This window comes from Bos grunniens, chromosome 1 (assembly GCF_055505025.1).
Source record: "Bos grunniens cultivar Pamir isolate PY7600 chromosome 1, Bosgru_T2T1.0, whole genome shotgun sequence".
NCBI lineage: Eukaryota > Metazoa > Chordata > Mammalia > Artiodactyla > Bovidae > Bos > Bos grunniens.
Window position 1 is genome coordinate 112,206,598 of NC_141165.1, and position 27,649 is coordinate 112,234,246.

At 38.1% G+C, this 27,649-nt stretch overlaps 2 protein-coding genes across 57 annotated transcripts in view; one reads left to right on the forward strand and one right to left on the reverse strand.

Moving 5' to 3' along the window:
• Positions 1 to 22,033, forward strand: part of ABI3BP (ABI family member 3 binding protein) — a 300,988-nt gene extending 278,955 nt beyond the window's left edge. For all 50 annotated transcript variants that reach the window (XM_086409787.1, XM_086409340.1, XM_086409524.1 and 47 more), the window contains 5 exons: positions 16,021 to 16,100; positions 16,824 to 16,853; positions 17,598 to 17,759; positions 19,030 to 19,152; positions 20,799 to 22,033. In XM_086409787.1, the coding sequence (XP_086265913.1) occupies positions 16,021 to 16,100; positions 16,824 to 16,853; positions 17,598 to 17,759; positions 19,030 to 19,152; positions 20,799 to 20,914 (511 nt within the window). In that variant the 3' untranslated portion in view covers positions 20,915 to 22,033. The remainder of the gene's footprint in view (positions 1 to 16,020; positions 16,101 to 16,823; positions 16,854 to 17,597; positions 17,760 to 19,029; positions 19,153 to 20,798) is intronic.
• Positions 22,034 to 22,342: 309 nt separating this feature from the next.
• Positions 22,343 to 27,649, reverse strand: part of TFG (trafficking from ER to golgi regulator) — a 32,472-nt gene continuing 27,165 nt past the window's right edge. For 4 of the 7 annotated variants that reach the window (XM_086409850.1, XM_086409831.1, XM_086409813.1 and 1 more), the window contains 2 exons: positions 26,674 to 26,772; positions 22,343 to 23,157 (listed from right to left, as the gene is read on the reverse strand). In XM_086409850.1, coding sequence (XP_086265976.1) covers positions 22,775 to 23,157; positions 26,674 to 26,772 — 482 coding nt within the window. In that variant the 3' untranslated portion in view covers positions 22,343 to 22,774. The remainder of the gene's footprint in view (positions 23,158 to 26,673; positions 26,773 to 27,649) is intronic. The other 3 variants (XM_086409861.1, XM_086409839.1, XM_086409823.1) reach the window with 1 other exon arrangement.

Sequence of the window (27,649 nt, forward strand, 5' to 3'; positions counted from 1 at the left end):
TGACTAGAATGAATAATGCTACTGTTAACATGGGAGTACAGATATATTTTTAAGATAATGATTTCATTTCCTGGGATATACACTCAGTGGTGAGACTACTGGATCATTCAGTTCAGTTTAGTTCAGTCTCTCAGTCGTGTCCAGCTCTTTGTGACCCCATGGACTGCAGCACACCAGGCTTCCCTGTCTATCACCAACTCCCGGAGCCTACTCAAACTCATGTTCATCATGTCAGTGATGCCATACAATCATCTCATCCTCTGTCGTCCCCTTCTCCTCCTGCCTTCAATCTTTCCCAGCAATAGGGTCATTTCCAATCAGTCAGTTCTTCACATCAGGTGGCCAAAGTATTGGAGTTTCAGCTTCAGCATCAGTTCTTCCAATGCATATTCAGAACTGATTTCCTTTAGGATGGACTGGTTGGATTCCTTGTAGTCCAAGTGACTCAAGAATCTTCTCCAACACCACACTTCAAAAGCATCAATTCTTCAGCACTAAGCTTTCTTTATAGTCCAACTCTCATGTCCATACATGACTACTGGAAAAACCATAGCTTTGACTGGATGGACCTTTGTTGGCAAAGTAATGCTTCTGCTTTTTAATATGCTGTCTAGGTTGGTTAGAGTTTTTCTTTCAAGGAGCAAGCATCTTTTAATTGCATGGCTGCAGTCACTATCTGCAGTGATTTTGAAGTCCAAAAAAAAAAAAGTCTGTCACTGTTTCCATTGTTTCCCCATCTGTTTGCCATGAAGTGATGGGACTGGATGCCATCATTTTCATTTTTTGAATGTTGAGTTTTAAGCCAACTTTTTCACTCTCCTCTTTCACTTTCATCAAGAGGCTCTTTAGTATTTCTTTGCTTTCTACTATAAGGGTGGTATCATCTGTGTATGTGAGGTTATTGATATTTCTCCCAACAATCTTGATTCCAGCTTATGCTTCATCCAGCCCAGCATTTTTCATGATGTACTCTGTATATAAGTTAAATAAGCAAGGTGACAATATACAGCCTTGACATACTCCTTTCCCAATTTGGAACCAGTCTGTTGTTCCATGTCCAGTTCTAACTGTTGCTTCTTGACCTGCATACAGATTTCTCAGGAGGCAGGTAAGGTGGTCTGGTATTCTCATCGCTTGAAGAATTTTCTACAGTTTGTTGTGATCTACAGAGTCAAAGGCTTTTGCATAATCAATAAAGCAGAAGTAGATGTTTTTCTGGAACTCTTTTACTTTTTCAATGATCCAACGGATGTTGGCAATTTGATCTCTGGTTCCTCTGCCTTTTCTAAATCCAGCTTGAACATCTGGAAGTTCTCGGTTCACGTACTGTTGAAGCCTGGCACAGAAAATTTTGAGCGTTACTTTGCTATCATGTGAGATGAGTGCAATTGTGTGGTAGTTTGAACATTCTTTGGCATTGCCTTTCTTTGGGACTGGAATGAAAACTCACCTTTTCCAGTCTGTGGCCACTGCTGAGTCTTCCAAATTTGCTGGCATATTGAGTGCAGCACTTTTAACACCATCATTTTTAGGATTTGAAAAAGCTCAACTGAAATTCTATCATCTCCACTAGTTTTGTTCGTAGCGATGCTTCCTAAGGCCCACTTGACTTCATATTCCAGGATGTCTGGCTCTAGGTGAGTGGTTATCTGAGTCATGAAGATCTTTTTTTGTATACTTCTTCTGTGTATTCTTGCCACCTCTTCTTGATATCTTCTGCTTCTGTTAGGTCCATACCATTTCTGTCCTTTACTGAGCCCATCTTTGCACAAAATGTTCCCTTGGTATCTCTGATTTTCTTGAAGAGATCTCTAGTCTTTTCCATTCTATTGTTTTCCTCTATTTCTTTGCACTGATCACTGAGGAAGGCTTTCTTATCTCTCTTTGCTATTCTTTGGAACTCTGCATTCAAATGGGTATATCTTTCCTTTTCTCCTTTGCCTTCTGCTTCTCTTCACAGCTATTGGTAAGGCCTCTTCAGACAAACATTTTGTCTTTTTTAACTTCTTTTTCTTGGGGATGGTCCTGATCACTGCCTCCTGTACAATGTCACGAACCTCTCTCCATAGTTCTCCAGGCACTCTGTCTATCAGATCTAATCCCTTGAATCTATTTCTCACTTCCATTGTATAATTGTAAGTGATTTATGTCATACCTGAATGGTCTAGCAGTTTTCCCTACTTTCTTCAATTTAAGTCTGAATTTTGCAATAAGGAGTTCGTGATCTGAGCCACAGTCAGTTCCGATCTTGTTTTTGCTGACCATATGGAACTTCTCCATCTTTGGCTGCAAAGAATAGAATCAATCATATGGTACTTCTATTTTTCATTTCTGTACCACTTTTCATTCCCACCAGTAGTGCACAAGGATACCCTTTACTCCATATCCTCACCAGGTTTTGCTATCTCTTGTCTTTTAGATAATAGACATCCTAACAGGTGTGAGGTAACATCTCACTGGGGTTTTGATGTGCATTTCTCTGATGATTAGTGATGTCTTTAGCATTCTTTCATGTGCCTATTGGCTATGTGTATCTCTTCTTTTGAAAGGGGTCTTTTCAGGTCCTTTGCACATTTTTCCCTTGGGTCATTGACTTTTTTGCTGTTGAGTTGTGTGAGTTTCTTATGTATTTTGGATATTAACCACTTATCAGATGTATGATTTGCATGTATTTTCTTCCATTCCATAGGTTGCCTTTTCATTTGTTGATGGTTCCCTTTGCTGTACAGATTTTCAGTTTGATGTAGTCTCACTTGTTTATTTTTGCTTTTGTTGCTTTTGATTTTGGTGTCAGATCCAAAAATTATTACCAAGACTAATATAAAGGAGCTTGTTGTTGCTCTCAATCACCTAGTTGACTGACTGTTTGCAACCCATGGACTGCAGAACGCCAGGCCTCCCTGTCCCTCACCATCTCCCAAAGTTTGCCCAAGTTCATGTCCATTGCATTGGTGATGCCATCCAGCCATCTCATCCTCTGATGCCCTCTTATCCTTCTGCCTTCAATCTTTCCCAGCATCAGGGACTTTTCCAATGAGTCGTGGGTACACATCAGATGACTAAAATACTAGAGCTTCAGCTTCAGCATCAGTCCTTCCAGTGAATATTCAGGATTGATCTCCCTTAAGATTGGCTGGTTTGATCTCCTTGATGTCCAAGGGTCTTTCGGGAGTCTTCTCCAGCAGCACAGTTCGAAGGCATCAATTCTTTGGTGTTCTGCCTTCGTTATGGTCCAGCTCTCACAACCGTAAGTGACCACTGGGAAGACCATAGCCTTGACTATATGGACCTTTGTCGGCAGAGTAATGTCTCTGCTTTTCAACACTGTCTAGGTTTGTCATCACTTTCCTGCCAAGAAGCAATTGTCTTCTGATTTCATGGCTGCAGTCACCATCTGCAGTCATTTTTGAGCCCAAGAAGAGGAAATCTGTCACTGCTTCCACCTTTTCCCCTTCTATTTGCCATGCAGTAATGGGGCCAGATGCCATGATCTTAGATTTTTAATATTTAGTCTTGAGTCAACTCTTTTACCCTCCTCCTTCACCCTCATTGAGGCGCTTTAGTTCTTCTTCACTTTCTGCCATTAGAATGGTATCATCTGCATACCTGAGGCTGTTGTTTCTCCCGCCTATCTTGATTCCAACTTGTACAACTTGTAACTCATCCAGCCTGGCATTTCTCACGATGTGCTCAGCATATAGGTTAAACAAAAAGGGTGACAGCAGACAGCTGTGTCATACTCCTTTGTCGATCTTGAACCAATCAGTCGTTCCATACAGGGTTCTAACTGTTGCTTCTTGGCCTGCAAACAGGTTTCTCAGGAGAGACGTAAGATGGTCTGGTACTCCCATCTCGCTAAGAGCTTTCCACAGTTTGTCACAATCCACAGGGTCAAAGCTTTAGCCTAGTTGAAGAAACAGAGATAGATGTTTTTTTCTGAAATGTCCTTGCCTTCTCTATAATCCAGCAAATGTTGGCAATTTGATCTTTAGTTCCTCTTCTTTTTCTATAACCAGCTTGGACATCTGGAAGTTTTTGGTTTGCATAATGCTGAAGCCTAGCATGCAAGATTTTAAGCATGGCCTTACCAGCATGGGAGATGAATGCAACTGTCCGATGGTTAGCACATTCTTTGGTACTACCCTTCTTGGGAACTGGGATGAGAATTAAACTTTTCCAGTCCTGTGGCCACTGCTGGGTCTTTCAGATTCTCTTACGTAATGAATGCAAAACCTTGATGCCATCCTCCTTTAGGGATTTGAATAGTTTTGAGGAGTTTTATGATTTCAGGTTTTGTGTTCAAGTCTTTAAACCATTTTGAGCTGACTTTTATGTATGATATAAAATAAGGGATTGTGGAATATCTTTCATTTTATTGGTATCTTCTTTGATATCTTTCATCAGTGTCTTTAAGTTTTCAGTGTACAGATCTTTTATCTCCTTAAATTATTCCTAAATATTTTATTATTTTTGAGGCTAAATTGTTTGTAAATTGTTTCCTTAATTTCTCTCTCTGATAAATTTTGGTATACAGACAATCCAACAGATTTCTATATATTAATACAGGATCCTAAACTTTACCAAATGTATTAGTTCTAGCAGCTTTTTGGTTGAGTGTTTAGGGTTTTCTACATATAATATCATGTCATCATCTGCAAATGGAAAAAAATTTACTTCTTCCTTTCCAGTTTGGGTGTTTTTTATTTCCTTCTCTTGACTGATTGCTCTAGCCAGGACTTTCAGTGCTATGTTGAATAAAAGTGGTGAGAATAGGGATTCTTGTCTTGTTTCTGAGATAGGAAAAGCTTTCAGCATTTCATCATTAAGTACGATGTTAGCTGTGGGCTTATCATACAAGCCTTTATTATCTTGAGGCATGTTCCCTGTATACCAAGTTTGTTGAGAGTTTTTATCAAGAAAGAATGTTGAATTTTTTCAAATGCTTTTTCTGCATCTATTTAGGTCATATAAATCATATAGTTTTTTTATCCCTCTTTTTGTTAATATGGTATATCACATTGATTTGTGAATGTTGAACCATCTTTGCATTCTTGGAATGAATCCCACTAGATCATGTTTATGATCATTCTAATGTATTGATGAACTTGGGTTTGCTAATATTTTGTTGAGGATTTTTGCATCTATATTTCATCAAGAATATTGGATTATAATTTTCTTTTCTTGTAGTGTCCTTGTCTGGCAGGGTAATGCTGACCTCATAAAATGAATTTGGGAGTTTCCCTCTCCCCTTCAATTTATTGGAAAAGTTTGAGAAAGACTGGTGTTAATTATTGAATCCACAAGTAAAAACATCTGGTCCTGGGCTCTTGTTTCTTGGGAAGTTTTTGGTTACTGACTCAATCTCCTTCCTAGTAATTAGTCTACTCAAATGATCTGTTCTTTCATGCTTTAGTCTTGATAGGTTTTATGTTTCTAAGAATTTATATATTTCCTCTATTCAATTTGTTGGCGTATAATTGTTCATAATTGTCCACTGATCTCCCCAAATCCCTTGTATTTCTGTAGCACCAGTTTTAATGTCCGGAGAAGGCAATGCCAACCCACTCCAGTACTCTTGCCGGGAAAATCCCATGGACGGAGGAGCCTGGTGGGCCGCCGTCTACGGGGTTGCACAGAGTCAGACACGATTGAAGCGACTTAGCAGCAGCAGCAGCAGTTTTAACATCTCCTCTTTTATTTCTGATTTCCTGATTTTACTTGAGCTCTCCCTTTTTTCCGTTACTCTAGCTAAAGGTTTGTCAGTTTTGTGTATCTTTTTGAAAAGCCAGCTCTTAGTTTACTGATCTTTTGTATTGTTTTTCTGGTCCCTATTTCTTTTACTTCTGCTCTGCTCTTTGTTATCTCCTTCCTTCTACTAACTTTGGGCTTAGCTTGTTCTTTTTCTTGTTCCTTGAGGTGTAAAGTTAGGTTGTTTATTTGATATCTTTTTTTTCTTAATATAGGTATTTGTTAAATTTATTTACTATAAATTTCTCTCATAGAATTGCTTTTGAGGTATTGCATAAATTTTGTTATGTTGTCTTTCCATTTTCCTTTGGCTCAAGATATATTTTGATTGCTCTCGATTTTTTTTTCTTTGACTCATTGGTTTTTCATTCATATGTTTGTTATTTAATCTCCATATATCTGTGAATTTTCCAACTCCTTCTTTTAAATTGAATTCTATTTTCTTACCATTCTGGTTAGAAAATATACTGTATATGATACTAATTTTCTTAAATTTATTAATACTTGTCTTGCATCCTAACATGTGACCTATCTTGAAGTATTAAAGAGTTTGGTCCATTTACATTTACAGTAATTATTGTTAGATATGGACGTACAATTACTATTTTGTTTTGTAATTCTTTTTTTCCTTTCTTCATCTCTCCTTCTCTTCCTTTGTGATCTGATGACTTTCTGTAGTGCTATGCTGTGATTCTGTTCTTTTTGTGTGTATATGTATTACTGGTTATTACTTTGTAGTTACCATTACTTATTACTTATGTAGTTGCCAGATTTACATGAAATATCATAAGTCTATTTTACATAAAGTCTATTTAAGTTAATGACAACTTCAAACACACACTAGCTCTGTTTTTTATACTCTTCCCTCCACGTTTTGTTTTTATGTCATAATTTACATTTTTACACTGTATATCCATTAGTTAATTATTGCAATTATAGTTATTGTAGTATTTTTGTTTGTTTTTTAACTCTCACATTAGAGTTATAAGTGATTTACTCTCCACAGTTTTAACATTAGAGTACTCTAAATGTAATTGCATATTTACTTTTACCATTGAGTTTTATACTTTTATGTTTCCCTGTTACTAATTAGCATCCTTCCATTTCTATTTGAAGAACTCTCTTTAACATTGTTGTAAGGCTGATGTAGTGGTGATGAACTGTTTTGGCCTTTATTTGTCTGGGAAACTCTATTTTCTCTTTAATTCTGAAGACCAACTTCGCTGATTTTTTTTTTTAATTCAGCAGTTTTGACTGTATCATGCTGCTCCCTTCTGGCCTGAAAGTTTTTGCTGAAAAATCTGCTGATATTGTTATGGGAACTCCATTGTACATAACAAGTTGCTTTTCCCCTGCTGCTGTTAAGATTCTTTCCTTATTTTTAACTTTTGAAAATTTAATCATCATTAATGCAGGTCTATTAATGTTGATATGGAGCTCTTTGGATTCCATTGGAACTCTCTAGCTTTCCTGGGTCTGAATGTTTCTTTACCCTGGTTAGGAAAGTTTTCCTCTATTTCTTTGCATTGATTGCTGAAGAAGGCTTTCTTATCTCTTTTTGCTATTCTTTGGAACTCTGCATTCAGATGCTTATATCTTTCCTTTTCTCCTTTGCTTTTTGCTTCTCTTCTTTTCACAGTTATTTGTAAGGCCTCCCCAGACAGCTATTTTGCTTTTTTGCATTTCTTTTCCATGGGGATGGCCTTGATCCCTGTCTCCTGTACAATGTCACGAACCTCAGTCCATAGTTCAACAGGCACTCCATCTATCAGATCTAGGCCCTTAAATCTATTTCTCACTTCCACTGTATAATCATAAGGGATTTGATTTAGGTCATACCTGAATGGTATAGTGGTTTTCCCTACTTTCTTCAATTTAAGTCTGAATTTGGCAATAAGGAGTTCATGATCTGAGCCACAGTCAGCTCCTGGTCTTGTTTTTGCTGATTGTATAGAGCTTCTCCATCTTTGGCTACAAAGAATATAATCAATCTGATTTCAGTGTTGACCATCTGGTGATGTCCATGTATAGAGTCTTCTCTTGTGTTGTTGGAAGAGGGTGTTTGTTATGACCAGTGCATTTTCTTGGCAAAACTCTATTAGTCTTTGCCCTGCTTCATTCCGTATTCCAAGGCCAAATTTGCCTCTTACTCCAGGTGTTTCTTGACTTCCTTCTTTTGCATTCCAGTCCTCTATAATGAAAAGGACATCTTTTTTGGTTGTTAGTTCTAAAAGGTCTTATAGGTCTTCATAGAACTGTTCAACTTCAGCTTCTTCAGTGTTACTGGTTGGGGCATAGACTTGGATTACTGTGATATTGAATGGTTTGCCTTGGAAACGAACAGAGATCATTCTGTCGTTTTTGAGATTGCATCCAAGTACTGCATTTCGGACTCTTTTGTTGACCATGATGGCTACTCCATTTCTTCTGAGGGATTCCTGCCTGCAGTAGTAGATATAATGGTCATCTGAGTTAAATTCACCCATTCTAGTCCATTTGAGTTTGCTGATTCCTAGAACGTCGACATTCTCTCTTGCCATCTCTTGTTTGACCACTTCCAGTTTGCCTTGATTCATGGACCTGACATTCCAGGTTCCTATGCAATATTGCTCTTTATAGCATCAGACCTTGCTTCTATCACCAGTCACATCCACAGCTGGGTATTATTTTTGCTTTGACTCCATCCCTTCATTCTTTCTGGAGTTATTTCTCCACTGATCTCCAGTAGCATATTGGGCACCTACTGACCTGGGGAGTTCCTCTTTCAGTATCCTACCATTTTGCTTTTTCATACTGTTCATGGGGTTCTCAAGGCAAGAATACTAAAGTTGTTTGCCATTCCCTTCTCCAGTGGACCACATTCTGTCAGATCTCTCCACCATGACCCGCCCGTCTTGGGTTGCCCCACGGGCATGGCTTAGTTTCATTGAGTTAGACAAGGCTGTGGTCCTAGTGTGATTAGATTGACTAGTTTTCTTTGAGTATGGTTTCAGTGTGTCTGCCCTCTGATGCCCTCTTGCAACACCAACCGGCTGCAAACACTTACTTGGGTTTCTCTTACTTTGGGCATGGGGTATCTCTTAACAGCTGCTCCAGCAAAGTGCAGCCATAAATGGGAGAGACTAGAGATCTCTTCAAGAAAATTAGAGATACCAAGGGAATATTTCGTGCAAAGATGGGCTCGATAAAGGACAGAAATGGTATGGACCTAACAGAAGCAGAAGATATCAAGAAGAGGTGGCAAGAATACACAGAAGAACTGTACAAAAAAGATCTTCAGGACCCAGATAATCATGATGGTGTGATCACTGACCTAGAGCCAGACATCCTGGAATGTGAAGTCAAGTGGGCCTTAGAAAGCATCACTATGAACAAAGCTAGTGGAGGTGATGGAATTCCAGTTGAGCTCTTTCAAATCATGAAAGATGATGCTATGAAAGTGCTACACTCAATATGAGAGCAAATTTGGAAAACTCAGCAGTGGCCACAGGACTGGAAAAGTCAGTTTTCATTCCAAGCCAGAAAGAAAGGCAATGCCAAAGAATGCTCAAACTACCGCACAATTGCACTCGTCTCACACGCTAGTAAAGTAATGCTCAAAATTCTCCAAGCCAGGCTTCAGCAGTATGTGAACCGTGAACTTCATGATGTTCAAGCTGGTTTTAGAAAAGGCAGAGGAACCAGAGATCAAATTGCCAACATCCGCTGGATCATGGAAAAAGCAGGAGAGTTCCAGAAAAACATCTATTTCTGCTTTATTGACTATGCCAAAGCCTTTGACTGTGTGGATCACAATAAACTGTGGAAAATTCTGAAAGAGATGGGAATACCAGACCACCTGATCTGCCTCTTGAGAAATTTGTATGCAGGTCAGGAAGCAACAGTTAGAACTGGATATGGAACAACAGACTGGTTCCAAATAGGAAAAGGAGTACGTCAAGGCTGTATATTGTCACCCTACTTATTTAACTTCTTTGCAGAATACATCATGAGAAACGCTGGGCTGGAAGAAGCACAAGCTGGAATCAAGATTGCCGGGAGAAATATCAATAACCTCAGATATGCAGATGACACCACCCTTATGGCAGAAAGTGAAGAGGAACTAAAAAGCCTCTTGATGAATGTGAAAGTGGAGAGTGAAAAAGTTGGCTTAAAGCTCAACATTCAGAAAACAAAGATCATGGCATCTGGTCCCATCACTTCATGGGAAGTGGATGGGGAAACAGTGGAAACAGTGTCAGACTTTATTTTTGGGGGCTCCAAAATCACTGCAGATGGTGACTTCAGCCATGAAATTAAAAGACGCTTGCTCCTTGGAAGGAAAGTTATGACCAACATAGATAGCATATTCAAAAGTAGAGACATTACTCTGCCAACAAAGGTTCGTCTAGTCAAGGCTGTGGTTTTTCCTGTGGTCATGTAGAGATGTGAGAGTTGGACTGTGAAGAAGGCTGAGTGCCGAAGAACTGATGCTTTTGAACTGTGGTGTTGGAGAAGACTCTTGAGAGTCCCTTGGACTGCAAGGAGATCCAACCAGTCCATTCTGAAGGAGATCAGCCCTGGGATTTCTTTGGAAGAAATGATGCTGAAGCTGAAACTCCAGTACTTTGGCCACCTCATGCGAAGAGTTGACTCATTGAAAAAGACTCTGATGCCGGGAGGGATTGGGGGCAGGAAGAAAAGGGGACAACAGAGGATGAGATGGTTGGACAGCATCACTGACTCGATGGACATGGGTTTGGGTGGACTCCGGGAGTTGGTGATGGAGAGGGAGGCCTGGCGTGCTGTAGTTCATGGGGTTGCTGATGGTTAACTAAGCCAATTATTTTACTTGAGGTATAACATGCCTTTTATTTTTTCAATATTTTATATAATGTTGAAAAGTGAAAGTGTTAGGTGCTCAGTAATGTCCGACTCTTTGCAACCCCATGAACTGTAGCCTTCCAGGCTCCTCTGTTTATGGAATTCTCCAGTTAAGAATACTGGAATGGATAGTTATGCACTCCTTCAGGGGATCTTCCTGACCCAGGGATCGAACTCACATCTCTTGTGTCTCCTGCATTGGCAGGCAGATTCTTTACCAGCTGAGTCACAGGGGAAGCCCCTTCATCTAATGTTACCCAAAACTAATTTCTGAGGGTCATCCTTGTTAAGGAACAAAAAAGGAGAGAGTTTTCTCCTTATTCTCTTCCCTAGTAATGGACTCCGGGAATTGGTAATGGACAGGGAGGCCTGGTGTGCTGCGGTTCATGGGGTTGCAAAGAGTCGGACACGAGTGACTGAACTGAACCTGAGCTCCTACTTGCTTCTCAAACCTCTGAGATTGTCCAAGCAACTTTCTTTAGCTTTAGTGACTCATAGTATTTGGGGGTGTGCCAAAACTCATTAGTGTCCCAAAGGGGAGAATCACAGTCACCATCTAGATGCAGACTGATTACAAGCTGAACACTAGGTAGCAGTTGGGAGATCAAGTAGTTAAGCCCCTTCTAGGGAAACACTAGGAGATGGCTGTTTGCCTGCTGAACCCAGGATATAGTTGGGGCGGGGAGTGGGGTGAGGTAGGGAAGTATGCTCTGTGTGCATTAAAAACTGGTTCTTTGTTTGCTGCTGCTGCTGCTAAGTCGCTTCAGTCGTGTCTGACTCTGTGAGACCCCATAGACAGCAGCCCACCAGGCTCCCCCGTCCCTGGGATTCTCCAGGCAAGAACACTGGAGTGGGTTGCCATTTCCTTCTCCAATGCATGAAAGTGAAAAGTGAAAGTGAAGTCCTTCAGTCGTATCCGACTCCTAGCGACCCCATGGACTGCAGCCCACCAGGCTCCCCCATCCATGGGATTTTTCAGGCAAGAGTGCTGGAGTGGGGTGGCATTGCCTTCTCCACTAGCCCTGTGTATTTGTGAACACAAATTGCCTCTCAGAGCAGGCAATATGGAGACCTATCCCTTGGGCAGTAGTTGTGAAAGCTGAGACTCAGCCATTTGTACAAGTCCCTTCCAGGGACATATTAGTGATTTATTTTTATTGTTGGAGCAGGCTGGAGGGAGAAGGCAGAGAAGGTGTCTGCCAACTTCCCTGTCTCTGGAGAAGATCACAGCTAGTCTCTAAATATGTGCTAAAACTAGAAGCCTCACCCTCAGGTGTCAGCTTTTAAACTATGCAGTTAAACTCCTTTCAGGGAAAAATAGGAAGATGGGCATTTTTGTCTGCTCCCTCTGTGCTGAGCCCTAGGGGACTAGCTAGTTAAAAATTGCTTCTTTGCCACAGTCCTGTGGGACTCATGAATGCAAGGCCCCATTGGCTATCAGTCAGGTGATCCAAGGATTCATCCCTTTGGATGGAAGCTATAAACTTAGGGCACAAACATGTTACAACCTCCTTCCAGGGAGATACCAGCAACTTTCCAATGGCTTCCCTGGTCTCCAGGGAGGATCACAGGCCCCAGATACTTGCTAAATTAAAATCCTGGCCCTGGAAAAAAAAAAAAAATCCTGGTCCTCAGGCATTGTCTTTTAACACTGGCAGAAAAAATAGGTGATTTTGCCCTTTTGCTATCCAGTAAGGGCATAGCCATCGTGACTGCTCATGCACTTGTAAGAACAGCTTATTTGCTATATCCTTATGGTTTTCATAAACACAAGCCCTGCTGGCTTTCAGAGCCAGGTGCTTAGGGGACCCATCCCTCAGGTGAGAGTCTTAAAAGTTGGGATGTTAGATGTGGGTTATAAACCCTTTGCTCCTCAGGAAGAAGTTGGGGGTTTCCTCTTGATTATATGGTGCTGTGTCAGGGGTGGGCTTTATGGCAAGTGTGTCCCAGCCCTTGCTGCCCATCTTGATACGGGTATTCTCTCATTTCCCCAATGTAGAGGAGTTGCTCAGCTACTTTCTGGATCTCTTTCAGAGGGAACTGCTCTATGTGCAGATGTACATTCAATGTGTCTGTGGGAGGAGGAGGGCTCGGGGCCTCCTATTACATCTTAGTACATCCTCTCTCGTTTTCAATTATTTTAGGTGTTTCTTCTGTTAATTAAATCCATATGTCTAGAATATTTCTCCAAATGGCCAAACATTCGAGTCACCTGTTACATGTGTTTGTTCATAGCAACATCTCCTGGGACCCCTCACGATCATCTTTTGTCTCTCTCCTACATTAAGGATAATTCCTATATCCATGTCTTCCTTGTTTACTCCCTTGCTTTCTGGCATTTCTTGAGAAACACACCTTCAAGAGAGGTTATAGAAGTTATTTTGGGGTCCTTATGTGTCTGAAAATATCCGTGGTTTACTCTACTCTGATACTGTTTAACTAAACATAGATTGTAGGATAACATGAACCCTTCAAAGTATTGTTCCATTGTTTTCTAACTTCTGGAGTTGCTGTCACACGTCATTCTGATTCTGGATTCTTTGAATGTGACCAGTTTTCTTTTCAGAAACATTTAAGATCTACTCTTTATCCTAGTACTCCAAGATTTTGCAATTTCTATGCATTAGTCTTTTTTTTCTTATTGCTTGGCAAGTATTAGGCCTTTTAAACCTAGAAACCCATGTCTTTCAGTTATGGGAAATTACTTAAAAACTTCTAGGGTAATTTCCTACCTTCCTTTCCCCCTCCTCTCTCTTCTAGAATCTACTAGTTTTGTATTCCCTGAAATAATCTGCTCGTTCCTGTATTTTCTCACATTTTTCATCTTTTTCCCCTAATATTTGTGTTTCTTATCTTCCAAATATTCTATTTGAAATTTTATTCTGTACTTTTTATTTCAAATAATTTTCTTCTGCAAGCATTTTTGCATAGCTAAAATGCTATGCTTATTTCCTATGTGCAATCAATATTTTCTCTAAGACATTACTTAAAAAAATTTTTTTTATTGAAGGATAATTGCTTTATAGAATTTTCTGACAAACCTCAACATGAATCAGCCACAGGTATACATATACCCTCTCCCTTTTGAATCTCCCTCCCATCTCCAGCCCCATCCCACCCCTCTAGATTGATACACAGCCCCTTTTTGAGTTTCCTGAGCCATACAGCGAATTCCCCTTGGCTATCTATTTTACATATTTTAAGTTTCCACGTTACTCTTTCCATACATCTCACCGTCTCCCCATGTCCATAAGTCTATTCTCTATGTAAGACATTACTCTTATACCTACAGTGTCATAAATCTCATGACAAAATGTGCTTCTTGGGGAAAATTTTGCCTTTTAAAATATACCATTTTTATATTGTTTAATATAAAGGCAGCCAAAAATATCTGCCTTTTAGTTCCCATGCTATTAATTAAACTTAGTTTAAAATAATTTCTTCAAAACTTGTCAAGTATCATAAAATGGTGGCCAAAAAAAACCCCCAAAAGTAGCTTATCAGTATTTGTGGCCATACTACAAATATAGCTGAAGAGTAAATAACTGAAATAAAAAAGACACGGAAATAATTTCATCAGACTTGGCCAAAGCAGAGATTTTTGGCCGTGGCCTAGAATGTGGAATGCATTGCCCACTTGAATCAAAGTCTAGATGCCTGTGATTTCTTTTTTCCATTTTCAGTTCACCATAGTGGGATGATTTTTTCTTTCTTTCTTATAAGTTCATGAGGCCTCTGAGCTAGAATTTAATCTGTGGAAATATTCTATGCCAAAGCACCTGATGTATGTGCAATTTATTTAAATGAGATGGGTGGCTTTATATCAGCAGTCTCTTATGCAAAGGATAACGACACCTTCTACCAGCTGATTAGTTTACAAAAACTCTTTCATGTGCAGTCTCTCACTATAAAAACTGCATGTTTTAATCCCTATATCACAAAGTTTGGAAGTTTAGAAAAGCAAAAGCAATGAGTACAATAGTTAAGAGCCTGATTGTTCTCAACTGATAAATAGGATTAATACTTATTTCTTGGGGTTTGTGTGTATTGTATTACTTTTTATATGTAGTGTACTTTTTGAGTACATAGGAAGCACTCAAAAAGTGGTTGACATTGTAATACTAGAATCTGTCTTCCTTGTAGATTGCAGCAGTGTTTTAATGCAATGCCTCAGTACCCAAAAATCTTTTGAGCCCCAGAAAGTTTTCCTGTTATTGCTCACTTGGTTATCCTCTGTACCAAACTGAGAGCTGTCATCCTTCTGTTTTTCACTTTTTTAATAAATTTGTGTGTGTGTTCTGCACTTAGTCAATTATAAACTTTTCAAAAAGGGGAATTATCTCCCCAAGTCTTTCAAAATTTTGAAACTCACAATTCTCAGCTGACTCAAGCTGGTTTTACATTTGAAACTACTTTCCTACCAAGTCTGCAACTAAAAGAAACTCTTAGTTTCAGGCAAACAGCAAATAGCTTTACTGTTTGAATTTAAAAGGATTTGCTCTGCTTGAGTGTTCTATGGGTGAAATTTGTCAAATATTGCCTAGCAATTTAGTGAATAATTCTTAAGGACAGAAATCAAACAAACTTTTAACTATTAGGGATATGAGCTTGTTTTGTCCTTTGTTTTTTTAACATAAAAGGTTAAGGACCTGGTCCATATGAATCTGGTTTATAGAGGGAGAGGGGGGTGTCTTTATGCCCATGCTTATCCTGAGGTGACATTACCATGCCATTACTCAGGATATATCGTGACTTCGTATGATCCACATAAGATGCGAGTTCCAGGTGATATAATCAGCAACTCATATGCATCAGTTCCCATAGTTTATCTAGTTCTCATGTGTCAGTGGCCACAGGATTCACCTCAGAAACTTACTATAAATACCTTTCTGGAAGCCCTCACAAATGGATTCAGTAGCTACCATAGAGCAAAAAAATCTGCATTTTAAACTTTCTCCACTACAACTCTATCATGTGATTCTCACATACATAGTTCAAACCCCACGGTAAGGAACACGAAGTCTAAGGCAACAACCCAAGTTGGGAGTTTTGCAATTCTTTGCTCCCAGGAAGTAGTTAATCCTTTGAAGAAAACTGAGACTCCTAATTACTGTAATTAGCCTGGGTCCACCGAATACTGCTTTCCTGCATGTCTATTAACAACCTCCTCAGCTATTTTTATTCTGTTAATTTGGAGATTTTAAAAAGAGAAGTTTTTTGTTTTTTTTTTTAACCCCTTTCTTTTAGAAAACAGACAAGCTGTTTGAACAGTTTCCTGAAGCTGCTTCTAGAACATAAGTCCATTCAACATCATGATGATTTCAAAACAGAATTGGGAGGAACATTAAGTATGACCAGATGTTGTTTCCTACTTCTGAAGAATGTTGTTCTCTTTTTCTCCCCCTTCAGCTATGAATTCCAGGTGAAACCCATAAACCCACTTGGTGAAGGGCCACCCAGCAACACAGTGGCATTCAGTACTGAATCAGGTAATTGCATCAGCCGGAATTCCCAACAAAGATATAAAGGGTCACAGTGTTTGCATAGCTTGTCTGAAACCAGCTAAACGAGGTAAAGCATTTCTTGATTTCAAAAACCCATCTATTTGAAAAACCAATGAAGGTACCTTTTAAAGAAGCAACACCAGGGTTTTTCCTCGTTTATTTTCATGTCAGAAAAATGCTAGGCTTATCAGTGTAAAAGAGAGGAAGTATGAGGTCTATACTCAATAGTGAATGAATGCTCCTCTCTATGCCTAGAATCAGAATGTCAGACTTAGTGAGCTAGTTGTATCCAGAACGGGAATTCATGTGATAGCTTTTTATGATGAACAGCTGTGAAATATTCTGATCTGGCCTAAGTTCCAGTTCCTTAAGATACAGCTCCACAACTGCAGTTCATGGCATCCTGGTGATTTTGTCAATAGATTTTTTATGAAGCTAAAAAGAAGAAGATTTGAAAGTGGAAGTAAAATCTAGTACAGCAAAAAAGACTCCTAACTACTTAAACCACATATAAAAGACATAGCTGAGCTTCTCCAACACAGAACCATCCCCAAAACAAAACTCACAATTTTCAAGTTTGGACTTTAGTAGGAGTGTATGTTGTCCAAGACTCCGTAACATCTGTTAAGCACCCATCTTCTTTGCCACATCACTGGAATACTGGGACTTACCTAATAAACTCTGACTCTGTTTGCTATTTCTCCTCAGCTGACCCAAGAGTGAGCGAGCCAGTTTCTGGTAAGTACCTACCTCAATGAGAACACAACTGCATGCTTTTCTACAGTGATTCAGCTAAATGGGCATGGTAGAATTTTAGTCATGATTTCACTTTAGTCCATTTAGTCTTCTTCAATTACCTGTGAATGCTTACCTAAAATGTTCAGTAATACTGACAGCCTATGATATTTTGGGAACAAGTTGAGTATTCTAAAACCTGCTTTTCATTCATATAACAGACTGGCTCAAATCTTCTGTTTAAGATATAGCACCCTCAATTCCACTTTTGTTTGTGACTTTATTTTCACTGCTGTGTTATATTCCACTGTGTAGGGTTAGGGTTATCCATTCTTTTATTTTTTTATTGAAGGATAATTGCTTTACAGAATTTTGTTTTCTGTCAAACTCATCTCCATTTTTAATAACAAGTCACATTAAAGCAACTCTTTACACTGAAACAGTTTATCTCAGAAAAAGAAACCTAATTTTGTTCCTAACGTGATGCTATGTTGAGCACTGCAGAAACTAATCAAGTTTGACACGTACTGCTCCAAGATTCACCTCACTATTAACAGAAAATTAATGGGGGGCTTACGTGTTTAAACACCTGTATTTTTTCACTCCAATATTTAGCACTGGAGAAAACCAGGTTATCAGCAGGTTGACAATGAACTTTGCAAACTGCTTTTTTAAAAAGCTTTTAAGATAGCTCTTCAGGACCCAAAGTTAGATACTAAACTCAAACCATGTGCTTTCTTTATGCAGCGGGAAGAGATGCCATATGGACCGAAAGACCCTTTAACTCAGACTCTTACTCAGAATGTAAGGGCAAACAGTATGTCAAAAGGACATGGTATAAGAAGTTTGTAGGGGTGCAGCTGTGCAACTCTCTCAGATACAAGATTTACCTGAGTGACTCCCTCACAGGTAAGATCAGGAAATGCTCTGTAGCATTCTGTGACCTAGACTTTTCTATGGATTCTGCCAGACACGACAGAAATACAGGTTTTCTTTTTGAGTAAGGTGTTATTGGAATCTTAGGATCTGAGAAATGCTGTAAGAAGGTAAATAATGAAAATGCAATTCAAAACAGTGCCATCATGGCAAAGTTGAATGTAGAGAAACTAGTCATATCCAAGCTCAATTATGTTATAGCCAATCCAGAATGAAAAGCTTACTGGTAGTAAAACGAGTGTATCTAACAATAATCATGGAAGGAGTATGACCTATTTAATATTTTAAGTCTGTCAGAGACAAGAGCAAGGTTAAGACAATCAGCCAGAAGGGCTATAACCCCTTGCTCCAGACTAAATGGCTTCTTTCCTCCTCTGTATTCATACAGTAATAATTTTAAACCCCAACATAGAAAGGTAGACATTTGTTCCATCATTTAACAAATAATATATGTTTTGTTTTGACGTTGCTGGGGACAAAGCAGGACTGTTCCTGCCCCTTTTATAAGTCTGTGAACCTCTTGGCTACATATTAACACATGACTTTTACAAAGTCATTTTCTTGGCATTCCCAACCATTTCTAGTGGGGAGAGACAGAAAACAAATATGTAAATAAGAATTTCACATAGTACTTCAAAGGAAAAAAGGGATGAAAGAAAATGGTGGAATGGAATGAAAGCTCCTTTAGTTAAAATGTTTAGGAAAAGCTTTCCTCAAAAGGTAACACTTACCTTTTGAGAAGAAAAGGTAAGCTGAGAAGAAAACTGGGAAGGAACCAAGAAAGACCAAGGGATAAAGCAGCAGAAGTAGAGGGAAGGTAACATGAAGACCTGTAGCAGAAACCCCTCTCCAGTTTACCAGCATGGCTGAGGCTGAGTAACATCAGGAAGATCAGGCAGGCGTGCGTAATCACGTGGAGCTTGGAAATTGGGTAGGGACTGGGTTTTATTCTGAGTGTAACAGAAGACTGCTGGAGAGATTGATCGAGGCAATTATTATCTGAGTTGCATGTTTAAAAGATGACTAATCTGTGAGAGGAGGAGGAGAGGAAGAATAGGGAAAGCCAAGAGTAAAAGCAAGGATGCAGCTGGGAGATTCTATTGTTCCCTTAAAGAACACTGTGACTTGAACTAGAATGAACAGGTGGGGAAGTACAAGAACATGGAAGACAGATTATTGGAAACAATTTATTTCAGAGTTGTCCCAAATCAAAGAAATACCTCATGATCCTTTTAATTTCCAGGAAAATTTTATAACATAGGCGATCAGAGAGGCCACGGGGAAGATCACTGCCAGTTTGTGGACTCATTTTTAGATGGACGCACAGGACAGCAACTCTCTTCTGACCAGTTGCCCACCAAAGAAGGTAGGTTTTCTGAGCTTGCTCAAAAGCAAGAGGCTTTTACAAATGAACCCAAAAACCATTCAGTCTGAGCAAAAAGTTAAAGTGTCAGCTGCTCAGTCACGTCTGACCTTTGTGACCCCATGGACTGTAGTCCACCAAGCTCCTCTGTCCATGGGATTCTCCAGGCAAGAATACTAGAGTGGGTTGTCATTTCCTCCTTCAGGGTATCATCCGGACCCAGGGATCAAACCCAGGTCTCCTGCATTGGAGGGTGAATTCTTTCCTGTCTGAGCCACCAGGGAAGCCCTCAGGCTGAACAAAGCAATCACTTTAAAAATCATTCTGTAGTCTTCCTACTCTACCTGCCAAAGAAAAAAAGACTGTCTACATAAGACCTTAACATGAAGACTTTAATAGAAGTTTCTCAACTTTCACCCCATTCCTCAAGACTCTGTTGCTTACACATACATTCTACTTTAAGAAAACCTGAATCTGCAAAAGCAGCTATTGAAAGAAACTTTTCCCAAACTTAAATCATTCATGTACTACCTTTATAATTTGTCATACTCAGCACACAGGCAGGTTTTAATTCCTTCCTAAAAAAAATTAAAGCTTTACTACTATCATGGAGAAGGACATGGCAACACACTCCAGTATTCTTGCCTGGAGAATCCCACGGACAGAGCAATCTGGAGGGCTACAGTCCATGGGGTTGCGAAGAGTCGGACACAACAGAGCAACTGACACTTTCACTTTCCTACTATCATAAAAGGAAAAATATTTTTTGCCTTATAAATAATTATATAACTACACAATTAAAATAGAAGAATTCTGCTAAGAAGTGACTAACCACTGCAACTTTCTAAAGACACTTTAGCACCAAGCTGTGTCATGAGGACTAAAAAGACTGAAAATCAATCCCTGTCCAGGTAGGGTAGGAGAGGGTAAATTATATATCCATTATTACTCAGGAGCTACCAAGAGAGACTTGTTAAATACTTAAAATCATTTGATTGGTCTTTTTAGCTACATATTTTGGTCACTGGCATTAAAAATAGCAACCATAGTAAAAGATGACTGAATAAGATCTGTGAACTCATTAACAGAAAATTGAAACTATAGCCGCACAGGAACTAGATAGAAAAGATAAGTTCTGTCTATTTCCATAACATTTTACATTCTCAGCAAAATTTTAAATCATTTAGTATAGGGTCCTTGAAGGATGATTTCACCAAATTTTAATTCTAGACATTTAGCAATCTTAGACCTACCCTTTCGTTTCCTAACATTTTAGCACAACACACCTCTCTACCCAGGTCACTTCTTCAGACTACCTCTAGGCTATAATGTGCAGAAAGTACACTTTCACGTAGAACAGTGTATACTGAACTTGGTCAATGACACTCAAACATAAATCCCTTCCAACTCCTGTCCCTTTTCATTTCAGCTTTCTCTCAAGTATCAATAGTACCAACCCATCCTAGGCATCCGTATGTTTAGCCCAGCATTACCACCTCAGGAAAGACACTGGGGCCTCTGTTGCTATCCACTGTCTAAAACACTCAGCTTCACCTAGACTAACCTTCAAGCATTCAAAGGCACCCTTCAATCTATGAGGACAAAACATATAACACAGCAGCTATTAATTTTAATTATTTCCCTCTTAGGCTATTTCAGAGCAGTTCGTCAGGAACCAGTCCAATTTGGAGAAATCGGTGGTCACACTCAAATCAATTATGTCCAGTGGTATGAATGTGGGACCACAATTCCTGGAAAATGGTAGATGCTGCAGTCACATTCAAAAGTGCCTTCTGTTTCATCGTTTCAAAAAATAATTGGAAACAGTATGGTATTTGCCACATGCATTTAAAGCTCTTTTGTTTACTATGTATAAAATTTTAAAATCTAATAGCAATATTAGATGTTTATTAGAAAGATTGCTAAGAATATTTATCAGGTTTTACAAAGTCATTTTAAGAAAGCAAGATATTGATATTAACAGAATAACATTTTTGGGGAAGCTGGCTCCCTATTCATGGTATTTTAAGAGATCATTTGTATATTATTTATCACACTGTTGTAATGATGTTCTGAGATACTTTTATAACAAAATTAACATCAAAAAACTAATATACTTTAAAAAAATATTTACATTTATTGTGTACTCTTCCTACTGTTAATTCCATAAATCTCTACTTGGCTTAACTTATTAGATCAAATTATCATCAACATATTATATCTGGGGAGAAAAGGTCCTAATATTCACATGTTTATTTAAACTTCAACTTTTTAGTAACAGTTGAGTAACTTTTGAAGCATTTAAATAGCCACTCATGCAAATATACATTTCATTAATTATCTACAAATTATTGCAAAGGTTGTTTGAATCAGTAAATTTCAGTTGAAAATGGAATTGAAAATTTGATATATTATTTCAAAAATACGTATTTTGTGCTTTCTCTACCCATAAGTATGCTACAATGTCTGAATGTTCTTTGTCAAACTATCCCTTTAAGCAGTTGTGTTCATACTGTTTTTAATTCTAATCAAGCTGTATCCAAAGACTGTAGCAAAGTCTAAGCATAAAAGGATAATCCATGATGAGACGCCTACCATTTTATGATATTTACTCTATTTTTACACAGAAGATCTCTAGGGAATGAATGTATCAGAGGCTGTTTTCTTAATTCTAACAACCTGTAATGAAAATCTGACTTATTTTTATTTAAAACAGTATTATTCTCCTTCATTGGGGAGGAAGACAGGAATGCTGCATTGGTGCCCTCATTCTTAAAGGACCTTTCTGTGCTTACCTTTGAACATGCTTCAGTTTTATCAATACTTCATTTTATATTTTTCAAACAGTATAAACTCTGCAATAAAGAGATGTAGTTTTTTTTAAGACTGAGTTCTTCATTTCTAAATGGTTGATTTCTATAAGGAAACTCACAGGTTGTTTAGAATCTACCAAGCTCCCTTTCATCTTTTAATATTGTATCTACTGTGTTTATATATAATGCTAGCCTTGATCTATTTTAAAGTTTTGTCATTTAAAACCAAAATCAGGACAGAATACAACAGCACTGTGCTTCTTTGAATAGAAAGGCCTAAAATAAAATGTATTTCAAGACCAAAAACATCATTAAGGATTTTTCTCATATATACGCATATATAGAATACCAAAGACTAAATTAAGTTACAAGACCACTAATGGATTCAATCATCTTTATTAACCTATCAATGTTACATTTTATACATAATAGCTAGTCTTCTCAAAGGGATCTACTTTAGTACATCGTGTTAATAATAAAAAGCCAAGTAAGAGGGCTGAACTTCAACCTAGCATTTTAATATCCTCTGGACAAGGCAAGCTAGAAAATCAATCACTTTGCACACATGTAAGAGTAGTGTTCCAAAATAAGTAGGAAGCTGCTATACTTCTAAGCAGGGGAGGAAAAAAACTTCCATTTTGGTCTTTTTTCTTCCAGTAAATTATACTTTCAATTAACAGCAATAATGGTATCATAAAAAAATGCTCTGCTTTTTAAATTCCTGAACTTCAATACAAATTAAAATAGTAGTATTGGAGTCTTTTGGGAGGCAAACAGCTAGCAGCTACATTCATCAGTGTAACTGAGCCTCTTTATCGATAACCTGGTCCAGGTTGGGTATAGCCCTGACCAAAGGGAGGACGGCTACGTGCATATGGGTTAGACCCACTTGCAAGAGGGGTCATGGTACTTCCAGGAGGTGGGGTGAAACCTGGTCTTGGCTGGTAGGCCCCGGGTTGGCTTGGAGCCATTCCCGGTTGTGAGGCAGGGGCCACAGTGTAATTAGTGGGCTGAGAAGTTTGGGTAGTGTAAGTTTGTTGAGGGTAACTGCTCGCCTGATACTGCTGTGGAGGTTGAGCAGGCAGTTGCTGAGGCTGACCAGAAAAGGCAGGTGCCGGTGCCTGGGAAGTTGGTTGCTGGCCATATCCTGGGAACTGCTGAGTTTGTTGGGGTCCAGTCTGCTGACTATAGCCTGCTGAAAAGGCAAAACATATACCTCTTACTTTTTCTTTTGGTGAACATTTTCCAGAGAATTAGTCTTACTGTTATGGACAAAAAAAATAATAATAAATGAGAAATTTAACAAACTTAATCCTAAGTATTTAAGCACCAAGTAGAGTAGTGGATTTTATATTTCAATACCATATAGTAACAAGAAGCATTTTCTAGACAATTTTGTAAACCCTCTAAAATGAAAACCACTATATATATATATTTCTTCTACTTCAACTCCTCCCTGAGAGTAAACGCCTGTTCTAGCATAACTCCCAGTATAGAGTATATGCTCAAATGACAAATGTCAGAATTAATGCAAAAGCTAGTCATTAACCTGGTTTTGAGGGGCCTGTTTAATAACAGTACCAAATAAAAACACATTGTAGAGAATGAATGTTTTTAAATCAAACAATGCTGCTACAAATACAACTTACTATGTTAGTGAGATGCTTTTTAGGCTTATTCATCCTATAAAAATTAATAAAACATTTAAGAATAAACATTAAGTGCCATTTTCACAATCCTTAAAATCTTTTAGATTTGGTATCATGGTTTGCCTTTACAATAGCAGTAACAACAGAAAGCACATCATACTGCCCCACAAAAATGAACATCTATATTCATTAGGTACTAGGATGTAAAGCTTTTTAAAAGAAAAGGTCTGCTTCACTAAAAACTTTTATCTCTACCATGAAACACACCTGCAGCTACTTGCAATGAAACCTCTCCATTGACTGGAATCCTGTCAGCATTAAATACCAGATACATAAGAAAATTATTAAAATATGTACAACCCTGCATTAAAAAAAAATAAAAAGGATTGAATGAACTGAGTATATTCTGAACTCACCTTGAACCTGGGTTCAAAATTTACTCATGAAAGAAAGCTTTTGACATAGTCCATGAATAAAACTGGAAAAGGTCAGAGGAAAACTGCCAAACCAGCAGAGTGCCAAAGATGGTCCAATGTTACCACAAGCACTAACAGTCTCCAAGCAGAGTATTTAGGTGACTGTTTCCATATCTCCCAATTTCAAGTTAATAGGACTAGCAGGATCAGAAATACAAAAATAATACTTTGAAAAGAACTAAACTTTACTCAGTGAAGATCCTAATTAATCATTATGAGCAAGCTTAATTTTTAACAAGTAACTCAAATACCTAATGCATTTTACTCATGGCAGCACCTAAATCAAACTAAATTCATGAAAAAGCATTGATGTCATACAATTTCTTCTATCCTCTACATAAAAATTTTTTTACTGTAAGTTTTTGGAGAAACAGGAGGTTTTATACTGAAAATGTCTATTCAATTTAAGACTGTGAGCAAAAAAAAAAAAAGCTGTGTTTTCATCCTGCCAATTGATATCTAAACTGGCTTTTCAACAGACTCTGGGGACAACTAAATCTTTATTTTTCAAGAGAGAGGATACTGCCTAAGAGTCTAAGTTGCTGTTTCATTAGCAATCTACTGTCTTTGACCATAATATAAAATACCTCTGTATATATAAAAATCCTTCCTTCCACCACTATCCCCTCCCTTGAAAAACAAAATAACTTTGGTGAAAATCACCATAAATGGCAAGAAATGGAGATTGTGTGGTTGTCTGAATAAAGTAAAATTAAGGACAAAAAGTCACGTGATCCATAAAGCCTAAAATATTTACTATTTCGTTTTTTTATAACAGAAAAGTCTGCCAAGCTCTGGTTGGTGCTGAGAGAGTGAGAATGATGTAGGGAAGTAAGTCATTAACTGCAAAGTCAAGTGTACCAGGTTCTGGTCTAGTCCCCCACTAAATAGCTGCTTGTCCTTCGATGCATCACAACTCTTTGGACCCTAGTTGCCTCATTTATAAAATGAGTGGGTAAGACAAGATCAGTGGTTCCCAATTCTCACTACACTTTAGAATGACCTGCAAACCGTTTAAGATATCAATGCCTGTACCCCACCCTCAACCAAATAAAACAAGATCTCTAGGAGTAGAGCTCAGGCACCTGTAAGTTTTAAGAAACACCTCTCCAGGTGATTCTGAAGCATGGTGAAGATGGAAATTGCCTGGATTAGACAACAGTGAAAAAAACTTATTATTTCTACAAATTGCCAATATATAATTGGTAACAGATTTTCTCTAAAAGACTGCATTCTGAAAATAACCTTCCCCCAATATTATAGTCCAAGTTTAAATTCATTCCACCTAGTTTATATAAAAACTAGCAGCTACAGGTTAAGTCACTCTACAGCAAATCCAATCCAAATCTTTGTGTTAAAATATGTCAAACTACAATGGCAGAATTTTATGGTCTAATTCAGGGAGTCAGCAAATGTTTTTCTATAAAGGACCAGATAATAAACATTCTAGGCTTTGGGGACCACATGGTCTCTGAAACTTTTAAATGAAGGGGTGGTGTTTTCACAATGAGTTTCAAGTAGATTAGAAAAATAAAAAATAACAGAGCAATGTACTTGCTTTAAGAATAGTTGTCCCCTGTCATTTTCTATTGAGGAACATGATTTTAGACTTCTTTGAGTGGGAGTTCCTTTGGCTCACTGGCAACAGTCTACTATGTGGAGCTTCAATCTCAGACTTTTCAATGATACCTAGGTTAACATTTATATTAAATGAGAATGTGTACAAAAACTCCTTTTAAAATAATGCTCTAGAGTTATGCCTGGCTTCCAATGATGGTTCCTACTAGCTGTGATGTACTGACCCAAGGTAAGTTGCTTAACCTTTCTGTACCTGAAATAGGGACTGATAATGAGGCTAACTTCCCCCCATGTATTTATTGTGTGTTCACAGCTCATTTTTGTAATTTTTTTGTAATTTTTTTAAATTAGTTGAAATTCTGATACTTAAAATATTTGACTATAAGAGTTGAACATAAATTCTCATATAACAAAGGTAAAAATTACCCAAATTATAATTATTTGAATTATGATATTCAAAGCTATACTGAGAGATTTTTATGTTCTTAGTTGTCTGAATTACATTTCACACAACTCTACTTTTATGGACTGTTTTTAGTATTCCTACATACTTCTGGGAGATTTAAAAACCTATGTAGCTTAATTTGGTTCTTATTTAATAAGATCACCTCTTTTTACATATGAGGGAACTGTTAAAAAGTTTTTCCAGGTACTAGAGTACACTGGGATAATGTGCTACATAAAAAAGAGGAAAAAAAATTGTGCATTTTGCTCTACATCACCAAGCAGGTAAGTTGATCACATGAGTAGGAGATATTAAAAACTTCTTTATACTACAGGTTATTACTGAATCATCTACTATGACTGTGTTTTACCTGCCCACTGGAACTGAAATGGTGATTTACAGTAAAATTTCTATGTAAAGTATTTATAAATAAATGATACAAATGTTATTCCCCCCCAAAAAAATAAATACTTAATACTTACTATAACAAATCAAGGACCCAGGAGGAAGGAATTTTAAGGTTTCATGAATATAGACACAGCTCTCTCTGGGCACCTGCTCACCTGAATACTGAATACCGTACTGCTGCGGCGCCTGGGGGGGCGCCTGTGGCTGCTGAGTGCCATAGCCGGGCTGCTGCGAGTACTGCTGGTACATCTGACCTGGGGATGAGACAGGGCAGAGGCAGGTTTAACTCAGCAGAAGAGAAACATCTTTAAGGCACCTTTAATTCTCTCCCCATTCACACACATATACACTCAGAGAACTAAGACACAGATTGTGTTTGTTCCTCTTTAAATATCTATGAAGAAGAGAACAAAGAACAATTTGACAAGTGTGGCAACTCTGCTGTGGATTAACTGTGGAGAACTCTGACATCAAATAATGAGTGGTTACTTCAGAACTCCAAAAAACAAAGGTTTTCAAACTCAACTGCCAAAAGATATGTACTACTAATGTTCAGTAAAAATCAATAAAGAAAAATGTGAAAAAAGGGACAAATACCATGAATAGCTGCTGTGATTTCCAAACATGTAAGTACTTACTGGTTCACATCTTAAACCTCTCTACACCACTTACAGTTGTTCCAATGGTGGATTTGGCTAGATCTAATGCCTAGAGCAGCAATAAAACTTGCTGTAATATCTAACTAGCACTTAAATTTTTTAAAAACCTAGCTAGTATTTAAATCTTTAAAACAACTTTATGTTGCTGATACTTTAAAAGTATTCAAATTACCTACTGTTAATCAAAAGACTATAGGTAAATAGTATACTTTCAGCAGAAAAAGACAGTGACTAAAAGTCAATGCATTATCTAGTGCCATTCAAACTGAGGTACAGGAAATAGCTAGTTCTCACAGCTGAAATCTCAAGACGAAACCCACTTTACTAGACGGGGTGTCCAGTCTTCTGTACTGCAGCACTGAATACGTTATGCCCCTACTGACAGCTAGCTTCTTTCCTAGCAAGTAGTGGTATGCTTTCATGATAGGAGTAAAACTCAAAGAGTAGCACTCACATATATACACTACCACAT